The sequence below is a fragment of the Anopheles merus genome, chromosome 3R, assembly GCF_017562075.2.
Source record: "Anopheles merus strain MAF chromosome 3R, AmerM5.1, whole genome shotgun sequence".
In the NCBI taxonomy this organism is placed as follows: Eukaryota; Metazoa; Arthropoda; class Insecta; order Diptera; family Culicidae; genus Anopheles; species Anopheles merus.
In genome coordinates, this window is record NC_054084.1 from 40,280,484 (window position 1) to 40,298,381 (window position 17,898).

At 45.5% G+C, this 17,898-nt stretch overlaps 1 protein-coding gene across 19 annotated transcripts in view; it reads left to right on the plus strand.

Moving 5' to 3' along the window:
• The window catches only part of LOC121596416 (neural-cadherin), a 270,549-nt gene that overhangs the window by 42,670 nt on the left and 209,981 nt on the right, over positions 1–17,898 (plus strand). For all 19 annotated transcript variants that reach the window (XM_041921323.1, XM_041921332.1, XM_041921333.1 and 16 more), the window contains exon 2: positions 9,190–10,937. In XM_041921323.1, the coding sequence (XP_041777257.1) occupies positions 9,365–10,937 (1,573 nt within the window). In that variant the 5' untranslated portion in view covers positions 9,190–9,364. The remainder of the gene's footprint in view (positions 1–9,189; positions 10,938–17,898) is intronic.

Sequence of the window (17,898 nt, forward strand, 5' to 3'; positions counted from 1 at the left end):
CTCTCTCCCTCGCTCTCCCCCCCCTCTCTCTCTCTCTCTCTCTCTCTCTCTCTCTCTCTCTCTCTCTCTCTCTCTCTCTCTATCTCTGTTTATCTCTCTTTCGGGTTGCTCAAGGTTACGGTCATATGGCATCTTTCTCTTCCAACAGCGTCCCAAACAACAGCCGCATGGCTGTTTGATCCCGAGTGCTGAAAGCGTGGAATTCGAAGCGGCTCTCGAGGGGGGAGGTGTGTTGTAAACAATCGCATCAACCGGAGTGTCGTGTTTCTTTCTCTCGGGCGGAAAAGAAACACGAAAAGTTAGGAATTTGGTGGACACTGCCAGAAAGAATTCGACGTTCGCGTCTGATTGATTAGCGCCTTTGCCGGACTGTGTCGTAAGCCATGGTGATGAAGGTGTTGTGAATTGAATTATATTCTCTCCTTTGTGTTGCTGGCTAGCCCCTTAGAAATATCAGTTTGTTGGTAATGTGAGTTGTTATACATTATTATTCTACTTCGACGACCGCAAAAACCAAATCACCACCATGCCCTGCTGGCTAGTCTGATTGTTTCGTTTGTATATATTTTTTCTGAATTGAACGGGGGTCACATCTCCCTAACCAGCATGTTGGTTGACACGGAGAGAGAGTGTGCTAGAGAGAGGGAAAGATAATTCAATCTTCACCGAAACGCGTCTTTCTTGGCGAGAACCTTTTTCTACACGTTTCACTTGTTTGGTCACAAGTGGCCCCAGCCTCTGGCGACAGTAACGGTGACCGGATAGTAGACTGCTTGCGTTCAAGTGACGATTGTTGTTTGCACACTGGCACGAGATTGAGATGCGTCTTAAACCACGCCAGAGCGGGATTGGACGCTAGCGGCGGTTTACTTTACCGGGCCGAACTTCTTCTGCGTACCGGAGGGCGTTAACTGAAATGTTGATTGAATTTATTTAATATTCCATTGTTTGACCTTTCCCTCCTGGAAACAAACTCGTAGGGCGGTGATTGTACCGCATGACATACGGACTCATCATAACGAGGCAAAAAAAAGAGTTTTCGTTAGCGTAGCATACACATCCAATCGTTCTCGGCTTTGGCGGGGTGACACTTTGTCGAATTGTCTGGAAATGGTGCTTGAATCAGGTTTAGTGTAGACTGTGTTAGGTGTGATGCCTTTTCTTTGTGGACGGGAAGCAACGTGATTTGCGTACCTAAATAAATATTTTAATTATACGAAAAGTCTATTTGAAGCAGCCGCTTCTTCATCCCGAGGTGTAATAGAAATATATTTGGTAAAAGTATTTAATTTCGTTAAGCTGGATGGTAACATTGCCGTGTTGTTGTTCATGTTTTAGTATATCTAGTTGTGCTACAAATCTAAAGTATTCTACTTATTTGATTATTTGATATACATTTTTAAATCGAACTTGTCGTTTACTTATTCAAACTATGTATTTCGAGAATAAACTCTACTTAAGATATACCGTGCCCATAAGTCAAGTATGCAAATACTTTTTTCCGATATAATGGGTAAATGGGATTCATTAATGTTACATGGAATAGATATATACAAGTCATTTACACCGAATGTAAAACCAAGATACAAATTTTCTCATACCATTTTTGCTGGTTAATCATGAAACAGGACAGAAGATGGATGAGCTAAAATTAGAATTATGGTTGAACTCTTTCCACATTAATTTTATCACTTCAGAAGCATAAAACAGTATCTGCACCATATCACAGACAGACACATTTCGGAACGTAAATTACGCTCTAGCTCCTTCGTCCTTCGGTATCGTTACCACATTAACTAAATGATACAACGATAAGGCTGTCCGCGGGCCATTCGAGAGAGCACTGCGGTCTTTCATTAAAGCGTGGAAAATAGACGGCGAGGGTTCGTTTGAAGCACTGAGTACCGGATGAGGGTGCGGTACTCGTGCCGGTAGGGAGACACGATTCATACATTGCAGCAATGTTGCGGTAGGTTGTCTGTCCCTACAATTTAACACACAGCTGCACATACGTTGCAAGCTAAACGTCAAAAAAAAGTGGAAGAAGATGATAACTGCATTCATGGTCGTTCTACCCGGCGTACCGTAGGCATGCAATGCTGCTGCTGCTGCAGACAAGACTGGACAGGCCGCTAGAAGCGTGCCATAAAATCCACACACACGCACGCAATACAGAACTCACTGCTAATCTCCAACGATCGTAAAAGGACATCGTGAAGTGGGTTTAATTTAGTTTGGTCATAATTTCTGAATAGAATTTATCTGGTAGGAAGGGATGCGTGTCGCTAGAACCGTGGAGTCGCCCCGCTGTGGTTTAATGTATGTGTGTGCGTTAGCCACCGGGACCACTTATCATAAGTTGAAAATCTCTTTATTCTTTATCATCACCGTCCGGTGTGCATCGATGTGTACAGTAGCGTCTCGCACCGAACGGTGGAGGTCCTTGCAGAAAGGACATCACATGGAAGCTGGAAAAGAGTACACACTATTATCAACACATTAGAATCTCTCGATGTGAGCTCAATATATGCGTCCCGGGAAGAATGATGATATTGGAGAGATGTGGTATACACCTCAACATCGTTTTGGTCTATTGCCGCAACGCACAACACCATTAATCACGACGATTCGCTCGCATAGGTGTCTATGTGGTTGTGTGCGCAGAGTATGGGTGAGGATTTGATAGTGTTGCTATTGTTGGCTGTCGTAGCACGCTCGAGCCATCATGTACATGTCTCTTCGCTCCGGTGGGAGATGTACGGTCTGTTGACACCGGCGTCCTATCGCTAGCGTGTATTCCTGAACTCCCTTCGGGCATTGGCTTTACTGAATAGGTAGCAATCAAATCGGAATTTTCCGATAAATCCTCCACAAAAACCGTTGGTTTGGCGCTATACTGTCTGGTACTTTCGGCGTTGAATGTACCGGGAGGAAAACCATCGTGCGTGTGTGCCCCTGCGGAGTTTTGTAACTATAACAGCTGTGTTGCTGTGCTCGTTTTTTTCTCGTGTGTTTTGGTATTGGTGCGAATATGAAAACTTCAGCATGCTACTGGTATGCGAATGTCACTCAGCTATCCTCAGGGTATAAGTTTTAAGGTTGGCAAAGAGGGTGTGTATCAGCCAGTTTGAGGTAGGATTTTTCCGGAGGGGTTCGCAAACGATGTTTCACCGTCTAAACCTCGATAAGGGAAAGAAGTGAAATTGAGTTTGACACCAATATCAGGACTTGGCAGAGGAGTGTATGGGTGTAGATACTAAAGAACGTTGCAAGTTGTGCACGGTCGGTAAATAGGGGTTGTGCATAACTGGCATGACGAGTGATTCGCCCAACGTCACGGGAGTGAGTGAACCCTGTGCACGAATTTGCAAAGGTAACAGTGACGAGTGAATTCTGTTATGGAATCAGGGTAGAGTATGATTGAGTCTGCCTGGACTACGGTTGTACGGGAGCGCAAATTGGCAGACAGTCTGTCTGCGCTGGTTTGGTACCGGTGATCAAATTTGTTCCGTAGAGGGTTTCAAGTGATAGACATGTTTGTGGATTAGAAGGTAGCTTCCGAGAACGAAAAGTTTGTTATCAAGTAATTGGAAGGACAGTTTGGGTTTTTTTTAATATTCTGCTTCTCGGTTGATTTTGTGTCTAGTTTTGTCTGTTTTTCAAGTCATTAAATAAATTTTATCCATTCATCCATCATCTGTGTCTGCACGACGAAGAGCCAAGCATTCGCTCTAATGACTCCGAAACATCACGAACGTGATGAATCCAACAGTCGGTCCAACAGTAGGAAAATTCACCGGTGTGAAGAAGGACTGATTTCCGTGTGCACTGGGGGCAATATTTTTCGTTCTCATGATTGCTATCATTGAAACTACCGGCGCAAGGTTGTGTCACTGTGGATGATAGCTCGGTCCACAACAGCTCGTTAAAATGTCGTTTGTCGTTATGCGAGATAGATTTGAAATCGCATCTCCGTTACAAACCATCATGTCCACCTGCTGGTCGACGAAAACTGTTTAGAGCTCTCGTGGTGTCATTTTATTGTAATTATGCTGTGCGTAAATTCGTTCGTCACCAAACTGGCCAAAAGCAAAATGATTATTTTGGCTTTAAAAAAATCTCACCTTTTCAAATGAAATCAATGCATCAATCATCACTTGTTTGGATGGAAGGGCCAGGAGGATTTGGCTCTTTTGTCCCGCGCTAATGAGAAAGATCAGAACTACGAGTGATGTAAAATAAAATAGCTCATCATTTATCGTTTGCTTTCCGTGCTTCAAAAAGGGCGAGTCATGTGAATGTGTCTGAATAAATGGTTGAGAAATGTCAGTATCAAACCAGAACATCAGTGTAAATGCTGCGAACATCACCACAGCGAGTTCTTCACCAAAGTCGGAGGCAAGGTGTAAACGATGATCGATAAGATCTTTAGCGGCAGCGAGTTTTTAAATAATTCATCTTTTCCGCTTTCGTTTTCTTAGCCGGCTTGGACTTTATTTGTCGGTATGCGTCTGTTCGTCGTCTTCTCTTCGCTTTTATAGAAAGCATCGGCGTTACAGCGGTGACCCTTTTTACCTTAGCTTCAGCGACACCGACTGGATGATAATGAGCATAGAAGAAAAGAGTGAGCGCGTATGTGCCCGCGTGCACACGCTCGTGTTGCGTGGTTGCATACAAATGCAAACACGAAAGACCGACGGGGCAATTTTCCGCCTGTCTTGTGAATTAATTGCTGTCAATCAATTAGAGGTGCCATCGGGCTCAGTCGGCTGAACTTGGACGGTATGGTGAGTGTTTGTGTGCGTGTGCCTCAATTACACTTGTGATTTATGAGACGCTGCGCGTACTGACGATGCATGAATGATGATGGTGCCCATTCACGATCTTCTCCAATTAGGAAAGAACGTGCCGGTTGGCCTTCAGCGGGAGGTATGCGTGACTTCATTCCACGAACTGGCGAACAGAAGAAGATGTTGTCTTTTTTGTTGCTGTGGTAGACGACGCCCTCTCAATCCCCGTCAGAAGACGTACTGGCACGATGTGTTGCCGATGGAAACGCGCCGATGTTTGGTGGACGGGATTCTGCGTTATTAGTTATTCCGCATACCGGTTAGGGGCACGACTCGCGGACGCCTCATTTGCGAGCCTGCGGTCATCCGCTGAGATGACTGTAACGATCATTGGCTAATTGGGCGTGAAAATTGAGCTTCGTTCCGGAGATAGGAATCCTGTCCAGGTTGTCAGTGTTGCTAGTAGTGTCCTGTCTCGTCTCAGCGGGACTCAATCACAGTGTTGTGTTTAATCATAAACAATTCATCAAACACCAGTTGTATTATGAGATATTCTGAAATTAGCATAGCATTGGCCAGACGTTTATTTTGGTTTGGCATTTGCCATAATATCTTGGATCAACGAGTTTGTGAGCTGTCTGCGCATCATTTTCGTCTAGAGAGTATCTTGTATTCGAAATTCTGACAAGAATACTAACAAATAACAATACCTAAAACTCTGTTAGGATGAAAATTGGTTTCAAATTGTCAAACAACTGTGTGGATGTTAAATAGATACCCACCATACAAACGCGCTGCATGTCTTTGATGGTGACAGTCACTGGGTAAGTTCACCCCGATTCTGTTTCTACGTTTGTGGTTGGGTTAACTCAGAAAATATAGGACACCATGTGCTAGGAACTATATCGTACAGGGAGATCCTTTTTGGATTTTGCTGCGTCTGGTCATTGCAAGCGTTATTGTTTGTGGTTTCACTGCCTTCGTGTCCAATCGGGTTCGTTACGGGTACGAGGGATTTCCTGCCGGCTGGGGACCTTCAGTTGAATTGAAACCGAGGGGAATAAAACTAAGATCAAATAGACAACCAAAACTGACCAAGAGTGTGGGTGTTACTGTTGGTCCGACAGTGTGTGTCCTGGATCGTTTTGATTTGTAGGTCAGTCATAAAGTATATTAGTTCGACCGATTTTGTTTGATGTTTATTGCTAGCGGTCATGTTTCAGAGGCGACCATGTTAGCATTGGGACTTGCAGGAGACCTAACAGAATTTCGATGAGTTTCGTTTTCCTTAAGCTCTGATGTATTTGTCTATAACATAGCAGTAGAAATGGATAGTATTGGTTGATGGTAAATATCGATGCTTTGCGTTGAACTAATCGCTCGTTAAACTACATGTTACATGTTTGACATCCGGTAGTATCTTCGACTGTTCCTTGGACGCACCATTTGTCTTCCAAGTCTCGTCAGTTTGTCGCATCATGATCGACATCCTCTTCGCTGATGTGATTGTAGCCTGACGCCGTCTGCTTGAAATTGAAGCTTCAATTTGTAAATTGCGCTTCACGATGTGTGTGCCGCTCGAGACGATGAGATGATTATTATGGTTGAACCATCCCTCTCTGAAGGGGCCAGTTGATAGCTTCAGATACACCACATGATCTGAGCCATATAGTTGGCAGCAAGCATCCAAACACACACACAGACACACCGACACAAGCACATGCATATCCCTTCATTGGTGGCCGGGGTGCGACGTCGAAGAGCGCCCAGTAGATGAGTTCATCTTCGTCATCTCGTGTATCTAACCTTCGCTTGATGCCTGCGACCTACGACGACATCCTCGCACCAAAAGAGCGTGCACTTGAGAATTCATCCCCTCTCACTGTCAAGTTGTCCGAGGCGCGGGAAAGCAGACAGTCCCAGAGCCGCATCATCCAATTGAAGTCTTCCGCGTCACCCGTTGCGAGGCCTGTTCATTTGGACTCTCTTCCTTTTCTTGCATTCTTTATTGGCTTCATTGCATCTCTGCTATCGAACCGAGGACCGAGTAGGCATCGGACGGTCGATCAGGCTCGTCCACCAAAAGTCATAAGGGGAGGATGTCTGTTGCGCTTTGCGCCATGCCCGTTCTTCTTTGCCCTGTGCCGGTACTTTTCGTTCGTTGTTTAATGAATATTGAAAGTTAACGATGACTTTTATTATCTCCTCTTATTACTGTTAATCTTATGCCCGGGAATGTGCTGTTGATCCTTCGCTTGGGTCAAAAGCGCGGGTTTGACTCTTTGACGGTACGGATCACAACCGATAACCCGAATTTATGGTCGTGTCAGCTGTAAAGCTATGGTGCGATTCCTCGGAAATTCGTATGCACGTGTCATATGACAGATGGGGCTGTAGATTTTTTTATAACAAATTTCACCCACAATATTAATCTTTATTTCGTCCAATCTCTCTGGAATAAAAAGAATCTCATACGCGTGGGTTGTGTTGGCTGGATCTATATTTTCCAATTTTAAGAGTAGTTGAACCGTTTTCTGCCATTCCTTTTCAAACGAATTTCCATTCGAAGTCGTTTGCTTTTTGTTATACAAAATTCCTCGAAAAGAAATTCAATCAACGTGGGCTGTGAGTGCGTTTTCTCTCGTACAACACTCTCGTCATCCTGTCCCATCTGCATGGTTGCTGCAAAGGGGTTCACAGGTCAACTGGATGTGTCTACAGCTTCTTGCTACAGTCAATAAAAATCACTTTTTGTATTGCGTTTTTTTGCTGTACGGATGTAGCATAAAGTTGTCGTCGTCAAATTGAAATCGCTCGACTGACAATATTTTCATCCCTCCACATATTTTCGTAGCAGATGTATGTTTATGTCCAATTTTTTTTTTTAATCATCATTTGACGCTCCTGAAGACACGTTCATCTGAATGACAGCATCACATTTCGGTCATAAGCGAAACGCAAAAAAAGGAAAAAAAACATCATGGGATGCTCTCCGGGTGCGTAAATGAGCTAATGCTAATACTGATTAGCAGCTTCCAGTCGGGTGGAAAAATTAGGCACAAAATTGGATTTCTCCTGTCGCCTAGCTGTCTGAGGCTATTTTCATTCGTGTGCAGATAATTAGTTTTGCTTTGTTTCTCTATACGCCTCGGCGACCAATTGAACGCGTTGCTCGGGGCTTTGTGTCATTCTTATTTATCTTCAACAAAGCTCTGCTAGCATTATTCTACCGTGCTTTATGCTGCTTTACATAAATGTTGCAGCGAAGATTTCCAAAACCAATTGTGTCTTATTTATGGCATAAGCAATAGCCGTAAACCGAGAATATGCAAAAGGATGCCATAAATTTGGGAAAGGTCTTTTGGGCGCTTCCTAGAAAATGTATGCATTTGAGGAAGACATGAACTGTTCCTAGACCTCTAGACTTGGTCGCATTTTTGCATACACAATACATCTTACTCCCATCTGGTGACCATGTGTTTTTGCTTTCCAATGTTGAACAACGTTGGGGTTTTTTTCTTTTTGTTTTTATGCTTGCTGACACGCAAACGAAAAACATGCTAAAAACTGTGCGTTTGTATTTGATGCTGTAAGGCGGTGGTTGCTTTTTCTCGTATGGTCAGAACCCGACCGTCATCTGAACAGTGTGGATCAGGTCGATGAGCTAGTTTATTTTGTTGCCTTTTCAATTCATTTATTCAGATAACTTTGCTGTGTTGATCGCATCATGCTGACTTTAAATTGAATGAAACAAAAATTCATCACAGCTGCAGTCCGGAGCAAATGAGGGAAGCGTTCGATAGTTCAGAACTCGTACATGTGTGATCGATTAGGTAACTATCGATCGGAAGGATGAGAGATACCCGGAATGAAATTCGATCGATCAGCTTATAATAGCCGAGCTTGCTGGGGCATGTGAACGTAGGCGCGCGGTTATTGCGGCTTCCTCAGCAGCGTCACATCCATCGTTACTGGCACTTCTCAGCACAAGCTGTCTGTTTTGTTTTCAACCTATACTAATGGCATTTTTTCTCAACTTCTTCTTATTTCCAGATCATCGGTGGGAGGAGTAATCTATCGGAACATGCTGGCGCGTAACGTACTCGATCGAATGAAAGATACAAAGCTTCCTGAGCGAAGTTCGTGAAGTTATGAGTACGATTGAAGTGCAGTGCAAACTCGTACAATGCGTCAAGTGTTTTGTAATCTGAGATGAGTGTCACATTAGAAATCATGTGAATTGTGTGGTTATGTGGTTGCGTGTAGATGAAGTGCAGGGATCATAAATGAATTTGAAAAGCGTGTGTTAGTTATAAGTAGTGGTTTTCCAATCGTTTGTGTTTATTAGTGTGAATGTGCGATTATGTGCTAAATTTCCTTCCTTTGATTTCATTACTAGGTGTGTGTAATTATATTGTAGAATCCTTTTAAGAGGAGATTAACTCCCGCGCGTGCTAAAGTGCAAGTGCAGAGATCTCGATCTCTGTCTGTGTGAAGTGTCTGTGTGTGTGTTTTTCCATTGTGAACAACTAGTGCGTGTATAGAAAGGTGCGTCACAGGTGGTGACGCAACGCATGTGCAGCCTCGGAGCCGCCAGTCGAATGCGGCCCGTGGCCACGGCCACAATGGCGGCCGCCAGGGGCGATGGAGGAGGCGCCATTAGAAACCGTAACAGCCGGGCAGCCGCAAAATGTGTCAGTGTGTACGTGTTAGCCATATATGTAGCGTTAGTGTGTAGTGTTAATGTGGCCGTCGTGGCGGGCAAGCACCACCATCACCATCAGGGTGGGCAGCAGGAGTTTAAGTTCGATCCAACAAACAGCTTTATCAGCTTAGTGCTGCCACACGACACATATCCCGGGTACAGCATCCAGAAGTTTACCGCCAACTTTACCGGCCCGAACGCACCGTTCTCGTCGATCTCGTCCTACTCGTCCAAGCCGCTCAACTACCGGCTGCTCGAGACGGACTACTCGAAGTACTTTACCGTGCTGGAGGACGGGCTGGTGATGACGACAGCCGACCTGTCGCCGCTGGTCAACCGGCCGGTGAAGCTGGTCGTGCTGGAGGAGACCCCCAACTCGACCGCAACCCACCAGCTGCAGTTGTACGTGATGAACCGGAAGGACATGCTACACTTCCCGACCATGCTGACCGATGTGGTGGGTCAGCTGAGCGAGAACAAGGACGGTGGGACGCGGGTGCGCGACATACCGCTGCTGCAGGCTAATTCGGCCCGCGGTGCCAAGACGGTCATCTACAGCATCGTTGGCGGAAACGAGGGCGATGCGTTCGCGCTGGAAGATAGCAGCACGGGCACGATCGGCACAACGATACGCATCGACGATCCGCGCAAGCACGGTGTGTGGCTGGTGTCGGCCAAACCGCTCGACCGAGAGCACCGGGAACAGTACACGCTTGTGATCGAGGCGACGGACACGAAGCGCATCAACAAGGCGGAAGTGCACCTTCCGGTACATATTACCGACGTCAATGACAACCGGCCGGTGTTTGGCAAGCCGGACTATCGCTTTACGGTGACTGGCATGAAGGCGACCACGCCGGCCGGCAACGAAACCGTCACCTGGGAACGGTTCACCAGTGTCGGGCGGGTCGAGGCAAAGGACGCCGACGGGGACAAGGTAGCGTACCGGCTGACCAGCCCCAGCAACACGGTCGTGATTGTGCCGCAAACGGGTGAGCTGCTGCTCGCCGGCGAACCTGACGCACCGGAGCTGTTTGTCGATGTGGAGGCGCACGATCTGCGCACGCCGAGCCTGAAGAGCGAGAAGCCGGCCCGCGTGCTGGTCGAGTTTGTGGCGCCCGATCCGCTGCCGGTGATACTGCAGCATTCGGGGCACGAGTATCAGCACTCGCACCGGCGGGACAAGCGGCGCGTTACGCGTGCCGTGCGGCCTACCAAGCGCATCGAGTTCACCGAAGCGGACGGCGACACCGAGGGCCGCAACGTGTTCCAGCTGGAGAAGGAAACGGACCGCGAGACGTTTAAGATACGCGACGAAAACCCTTGGGTAACGGTCGAGACGAATGGTGCGGTGCGCGTAAAGAAGAAGTGGGACTACGAGGAGCTCGGGCCGGAGAAAACGATCGATTTCTGGGTGATCATCACCAATCAGGGTCACAACGGTGAGTAGAGCCGGGATAATACCCATCTAGGTTGGGGAAGTTGGTTTGGAAGGGAAGATTCGATGAATACCGCACCGTTTGGCGATCATCGTCTACGATAAGCTTTCTCATCGCTTAAAGCGTTATCTTATTTCGAGACCCGTTCTCGTTTTTTTTGGGGGATGGAATGAAAACAAACATTTGCATACAACGTGTTTGTTCAGCTATGGTGGTGCCCGCCCGTAGGCGAATTAAAGAGTGCGAACTTCGGTGACACATTCCGGAGGCTCTCGTGTGCATTAATTGATGGTGGATTTGCTTTAATCTTGGTCCGGTCTGTGTAGCTTTAGTGGTGGTTAGGATTATACACACACTCTCGGACCCGTTTATGCATGGTGGAGCGATTATTGGACAGCATTTTTGTCAGTGGTCCCGGTAAAGGGTAGCTTCGGCTAGGCTATTATCACCCCAACGTTTAGTTCACCGTGGACAGCTTTAAGTGAGGGGCATTAAGGGCAACGTCAAGTGCCACTGTAACATTTGAATATGAAACGACTATGAAGCTATTGGAGCGGCTGATGCTCTTTGGTATCTTTATTCCTCTGTCTGTCCTCAGCTCAGGTAGGGCTTACGTATTGATGTGTGCAGTAGGTATTATATTTTTATGTCCACTAGAGATTAGGCCGCGGCTTTGAGTCAGCTTTAAACCGTAGGATTTGAAGGGAAACAACTTCTTTGGAGGTCTGCGGACTCTTTTGTGCAGCATATCTCTGGACTGCTGGATCCTCTTAAACTTGAAACGTACGATAGAATCGTTGTTGAAAATGTTTCTTAGTTGTAAATCGTTGTTCGGACACATGTTCCCGCTCTACATCCCGGGCACATCGATCAATAAAACTATCGGAATCGATCTGTCCTGCGCTGTTAGCTAGTTGAAGTACATTCGCTATCTTGTCCAATTAATTTATGTTTCCATTCGAACATTGAGTTTGCCCTCGGGGGCAACGAGCCGTGTAACTCGTTGTCGATGTAAAATGATATCGATGTCAACGTGTTGTCTAGCGGACTCAATTGTGGTTTTGACAGTCGAAAGTGGATGGCACGGGTAAACAAAGTCGAATAACTCTGACAGCTGTAGCTCCTATCAAACAATGCACTTCACGACGACCACCACTAGAGGCAGCTTTCTTCCGGCTACTAATTGCCTAGCAAGTCAATGTCTCACTAGCGTTTATTTTTTCAACGCCAACTTCCTTGCCACAATTCGTTAGGATGAGTGTGCGAGAGTTTTCGATCCGTAGATAAATCTGCGCTATCCGTTGGGGAATAAAAATCAACCAAAGAGCACGATTACCATATGTATGCTGTCTGTTGACGGTTGAGAAGAATGAAGCTGTCGAACGGCGAACCGGCGTACATTGCCGTTGGGCCGGAAGTCGTACGTTGGCGAAGGGCTTAATGTAAACAAATGTTAAATAAATGAGGTTTGGGAACGGATTTTTCTCACCCAACAGCTGGTACAAGCCACCGGACGGTACTGGTTCGTTGGCGGAGTTGGTAACCGGAAGCAGCGATTGTGTGATAGAATAGGTTTGCTGTTAAGAAAAGAAAGGCGCATGCATAAATTTAATCTTAAATGTGTTGACTGACCCTTACTTAGCGCAAAGATGGGCGTTTACGTTCTGCGTTGGTATCTCTTGCAACTGATTAACGATTTCGGGTGGATTTGGGTAGCATGGATTTTTAAGCCCAACCAGTGCTTTGAGAGGCTGAGAAGAGTTGGAACATCTTTTGTTAGCCTTTTAGGAAGTTTCAATGACCCATGATAGAGTAACAGCATGCATTACAGCTAGAATTCAATTGTTAGGTAACGAAAGCCTAGAAGATGGCAAAAATGGGGTTATTTCGTAGAAGGGCACCATAAATATTTAAATTGGTTGTAATGAAAATTTATTATACTACCAGGTCCCAATCGTCAGTACCCGGTGGCGCCCTGATGGCAGTTTTGTCCGAAAACATACCGAAACATCCCTGAGGCATTGGGCTTGGAGGGTTTTCCCCTTTTGCTCTGGGTACGAGCGTGCATAAACTCTTCATGGATGTTGCCCGCCGCTAACATTAATTGGCATTTGCTTTAACTCTTCTCGCTGCAGCACGTTCCTCCACCAACGCCACTTCTCAGTTTGCAATTTTACTCATTAATGTTAATCGTGTCTCCGGAGGACCTGTGTGCAGTTTGTTCAAAGAGAAAGAGAGAGAGATAGAGCGAATGAGAGAAAGCGTTCCTTTTTTACGCTCTCCAGATCCGCTAGGGCCCGTTTCTCCCGACGAATACTGTCACTTGGCCCAGAAGATGTGTGCCGCGGTACACAAGTTCATGAATACCGTAGAAGCTGGACAGGACGTCCATGTCCATCCTCTCACCCCATCCCAGGGCGGCAGCATTGCGCCAATCATAATTCGTAATTGCCATCGCCCGCAGTGACAGATGGTGTCAATGCGCTCAAACTGGTCCACCAGCAATAGAAATGAGGCAGTTGTTTTGGCACATTCTGGCAGAATTGGTCATTTTAATGGATATCATTGTGCGACGGCATTCACATTTACAGATAATAGATGTTAGAAATGATTTGAGCATCAAAACGAGCAAAAAAAAGTGTGCCCTTCTGTATGACGTCCAAGGAGTCGCGAATAAAGGCATACCCATTAATGGATTCATTAGTCATTCGTGCACAACAATCCGTTGTGTTGTCATGTACTTTTGGTGACATTTCTCTTGTATGCTTGGGTTGTCAAACAAAAAATACGATGCAATGTTTTCCGCGTGCTCTTCTGGTGGGATAAGCTTGCAATTGTTTCACCCTTCAGCGCTTGTAGTGGCATCTAGACACTTTTGGATGAACGCTAGCTTTACACAGTTTTGCTCTAGCCTCCGCACTGTCATATGGGACGTTACTGCAAGAATAAAACCATAGACTGCCAAACGAAACCGTGTCCCCGTTGAAGTGTTGCTATGTTGAAGCTTACTAGAGCGCAACAAAAATTCGTAGCGCTAAATAAATAACGATCTAAAAAGAGAAGAAAAAAACACACACATAAAGCTTAGTTTGCTGCTGTGTCCTGGCTGGCGGATGGAAACCCGGTAGGCATTCCATTCGCGAGAAAACTCATTTCCCTGGCTGACGAGCAGTGGCGCGCACCCACGCCCAAAAATGGCACACGTTTTGTTGCTTAAGTGTCATGCTCGAAACAGTGGCCGGCTCTAGTATGCTGGTAGGTCGACTGCCATGTTCGGACGGGCATGGAAAGAACGAATTTATTGTCCTGTTGAGTGCATGCAAAGCTCTTTCCTAGAGAATTGTGTATGTGTGTTTGCGTTGTGTCACTGCTTTGACGAGCAACTGCCACCAACATGCATGATTTCAGCGCTTGCCGGTTCCTGTGAAGGGCTTGGTCGTTTTATATGCATGTGTGTGTATGTGTGTTGAACGCGCTTATGTTGTTTGTTTTAGGTATTGGACTAAACTGAAAGCACTTGCCGTTCCGAAATGACATGCCTTTTATGTGTTCTCGAGCTTCCGCAACTCCTACCGGGACACAACTATAGATTTTGCGTATTCCATTGAGGTTGTACGTGGTGGGGTGTTTTTGTAGCGGGGAAAAAGTCGCTCGTTGACAGATTTATGATATTGTTGAAATGCGCGGCCAAATCAATGTCGGTACTTTATGCTGTGTTCGGGTCGGTTTTTGTACGGCCGCCCGGTGCCAAACATCAAGCCATGAACCATGAGTGTATGTGTGTGTGCCTTTGTTAAGGTTGTGCTTCCGGGTTAGATTAGAACGATTGCAATATTTCAACCTTATGTTCGTACGACGAGTCTTTCGATGCGATGTGGTTAATTTTTCGTAAAAGGGCGGAGCAGCGCACTACCACATGCACCGCATCCCAGAAAAATCTGAAAGTAATCGCGTCTTATTTCCCAATAGCATCTCCAGCGCAAGCACCACAGAAGCTGTGTGTTTTCGTTTGCTTCTACACTTCTCTCACTACACGAACCGAACGCCGTTTTGTTGTTTCATTGCCCATGGGTTTCCATCATCTACGGCTCGGCCCTAATGAAACAGCACCCATCTTTTTGGGCATCCGACCGCGTGCGGTAACGCAAGTCAGTGAACTTTGAACCGCCTTCGCACCCCTGCATGCCGTTCTCGTCCCGTCTTCGATATGATGGTTCAATACGTCGGTGCGTTTCTGCCAGTTGATCTCTGGGGTAGCGTTCCACAGTTCCGAAACCACACACCGTGCCATGCTGCTTGCAGTGCTGCACAAGCCGAACGGCAAATAGCTGACTCATGCGCTTCCTCTTTTTCCGTTGGCTGATGGGTTGCGGCTATGCTCCCTAGGGTTAAGTTGCGCTTTGTTGTGCGTTGGTGGAATGATTTCTAGCGCCAGCAAGAATAGACGAAGCCAATTTATGGGTGGATTTTCTAATTGTACAAATCAATCGATCGAGGTTCGCGACCAAATCGATAGGAATGTGAATTGTTTTTGCACTTGTTTTGTTGGTATTTGTGATGGGCTAGAAAAGGATAAGTCGCATGACAATATGAATGATTGCAAATAAAAAAACCAAAAATTTAACATAGAAACATTAAAGGAAAATTTAACATTTAGAGGAAAATAATTTCTAATTTTTTTTATTTTAATAAAATTGACGAGCTTCCTAATTGTCAAAATACAATAAAAATAATGGATTTCATGTTTTATGATAACTTACAATGTTTAACATTGGTTTTATAATGATTTTTTGGTTAACAGTAGAAGATATTTGACCTTGTTAGATATTTATTTGCCTGATGTTTAAAACCAATTGTTTGGAATGGTTGTCTTCCCTTTCATATGGTTGGGAGTTTATTTTCATTTCATTTTTTTAAACATACAAACAACAATTAGACGCTGTAAACATTTTCTCTCTCGCTTTGTCACTAACGTCACATAACGTCACATAGCATACCTTCACCACTGCTCTTGTAGAGCCTGTTTGGGACAGATGAATATTCTCGGATTTAAATTTGATTGGGTAAGCTTTTATCCCTCCGTTGGTGCTTTCAGCCGGATCCGACCATCTCGCCAATCCGGACCCGCGGCTCGAGGCGTTCGGAATATCGATAACCGATGCATATCGAAGCGTCCGCTCGTTAATTGAATCAGCGGGTTTGATTGCGATCATGTTTTATGAATCGATTTCCACCGGGTGAGGTGTGTTGTCGGTGCAAACCCCAAAACACTGCTGCTATTCCACAAGGTAGCATCAATAATGTGCATTTATTCGTATCCTCTCCAGCGTATGGCGGCGCGATCGGCGTTCGTTCCGTTTCATCTCATCCCATCGTTGGTATCTTATCGGTGTGTTCTGTTCCTGTGATCGCAATAGTAACGCAGTAGCAGGGTAAAATAGAGAGAGAGAGAGAAAGAGAGAGAGAGAAAGAAAGAGAGAGAGAGAGAAAGAGAGAGAGAGAGAGAGAGAGAGAGAGAGAGAGAGAGAGAGAGAGAGAGAGAGAGAGAGAGAGAGAGAGAGAGATACATAGAGCCGACAGCATGGATGCGCGAAGCGGTAGGGAAGGTTTTCGAAATGCATTTATCGATGATCCATATTTCATCCATTAGTGCGGTGCACATTCAATGCGTCGGTATTAATTACTCATGCACCGGAAATTTGCTATTGCATCATACAAATTCCAGAAGAAAAAAGAAACTGTAGAAACTGAAGCTCTGTGGTGTAGTGCGTGTGTGTTTACGTGGTGTTGGCAGGCAGGGAATGTTGTCCCCCATTTTTGTCGGCACGACTGTGATGTTCAAACCATTCTCTCTGGAAATCATCATCCAATTTGCGTTATGTTCATTGCTAGCGCTTCCAGCGTGTTTGTTAATTTTGTCGCAAAATCGTTTGCCTTTTGAGTCGCCTTAGTGAAATCGCGAGGGGTTTCTTTTTGAGAAAATTGTTGCCGGGATGTGAGACATTAAGAGGGAAAGACGGAGCAAGATGCCGACGATCAAGCTGGGAAATATCAATGTACAAGCTGTTTTCGATTTAATTTTGGAATTTTAAATTCTAATCGAAATGTCTGACAGTATAATATAAAGGCGTGTGTTTTAAGGAAATATGAGGCCATATCTATAACAACAAAATAAAGACTGAAATATCTACCTTAGGATGAGAATATTTTCTTTAAATCCCATATTGCTCAGGAACTGCAAACTACATAGGGCACCCATATTGGAATCTCCTGAAATTCGTCGAGCGGCCACTTTTGCTTTAAACGCTTATCGTTTGTCTCATCTCTGAGTTTATTTCGATTTTTTTATAGCGCATTCTGTCGCTCGCCACAAACACATATACGAACGAAAAAGCCGGCCAATGAAATATGCATTATTTTTTGCCTGCCAACAAACTCCCCAACTTTGCAACCCCCTTTAAAATAAAAGGCGCGTCAAACAAGCTAAGCGAAGCGTAACGATGAGCGACAAACTCGACGCACTGTGCGCATCGGAATCGGGTGGATCGTGTTGATTAAATTAATTGTTTATAAAGTGATGCTCCCCACTGGGCGGCAAATGCGTTTGAGATATCAGTTTAGTTTAGCTCGTGCGTTCCACGCGTTCCTCCGTCGCGGAAGATGGTTGGGTGTACCCACAGGGGCACCACTGCTGGTGGCACATTAAGGCATTAACATCAACCATAAACCAGAACCAAACAGTTTCAGTTGCCGTGCTGTGAGCTCTAGGCGAAGTTACCTTTTTTGTTTTGTCTCCGTTCCACTTTCAACCAATAATCCTTTAATTGCTTGCTGACAAGGTGTCGTGCATTCTACGGCGGGTGCGTGTTTGCAGAATCTGGTCCACGTTGGTGTTAAACGATGAGGTGGGCCAAGGGATAGGAGTAAAATGTTAAAAAAGGCACCGGTAAAGACACGAACAAAC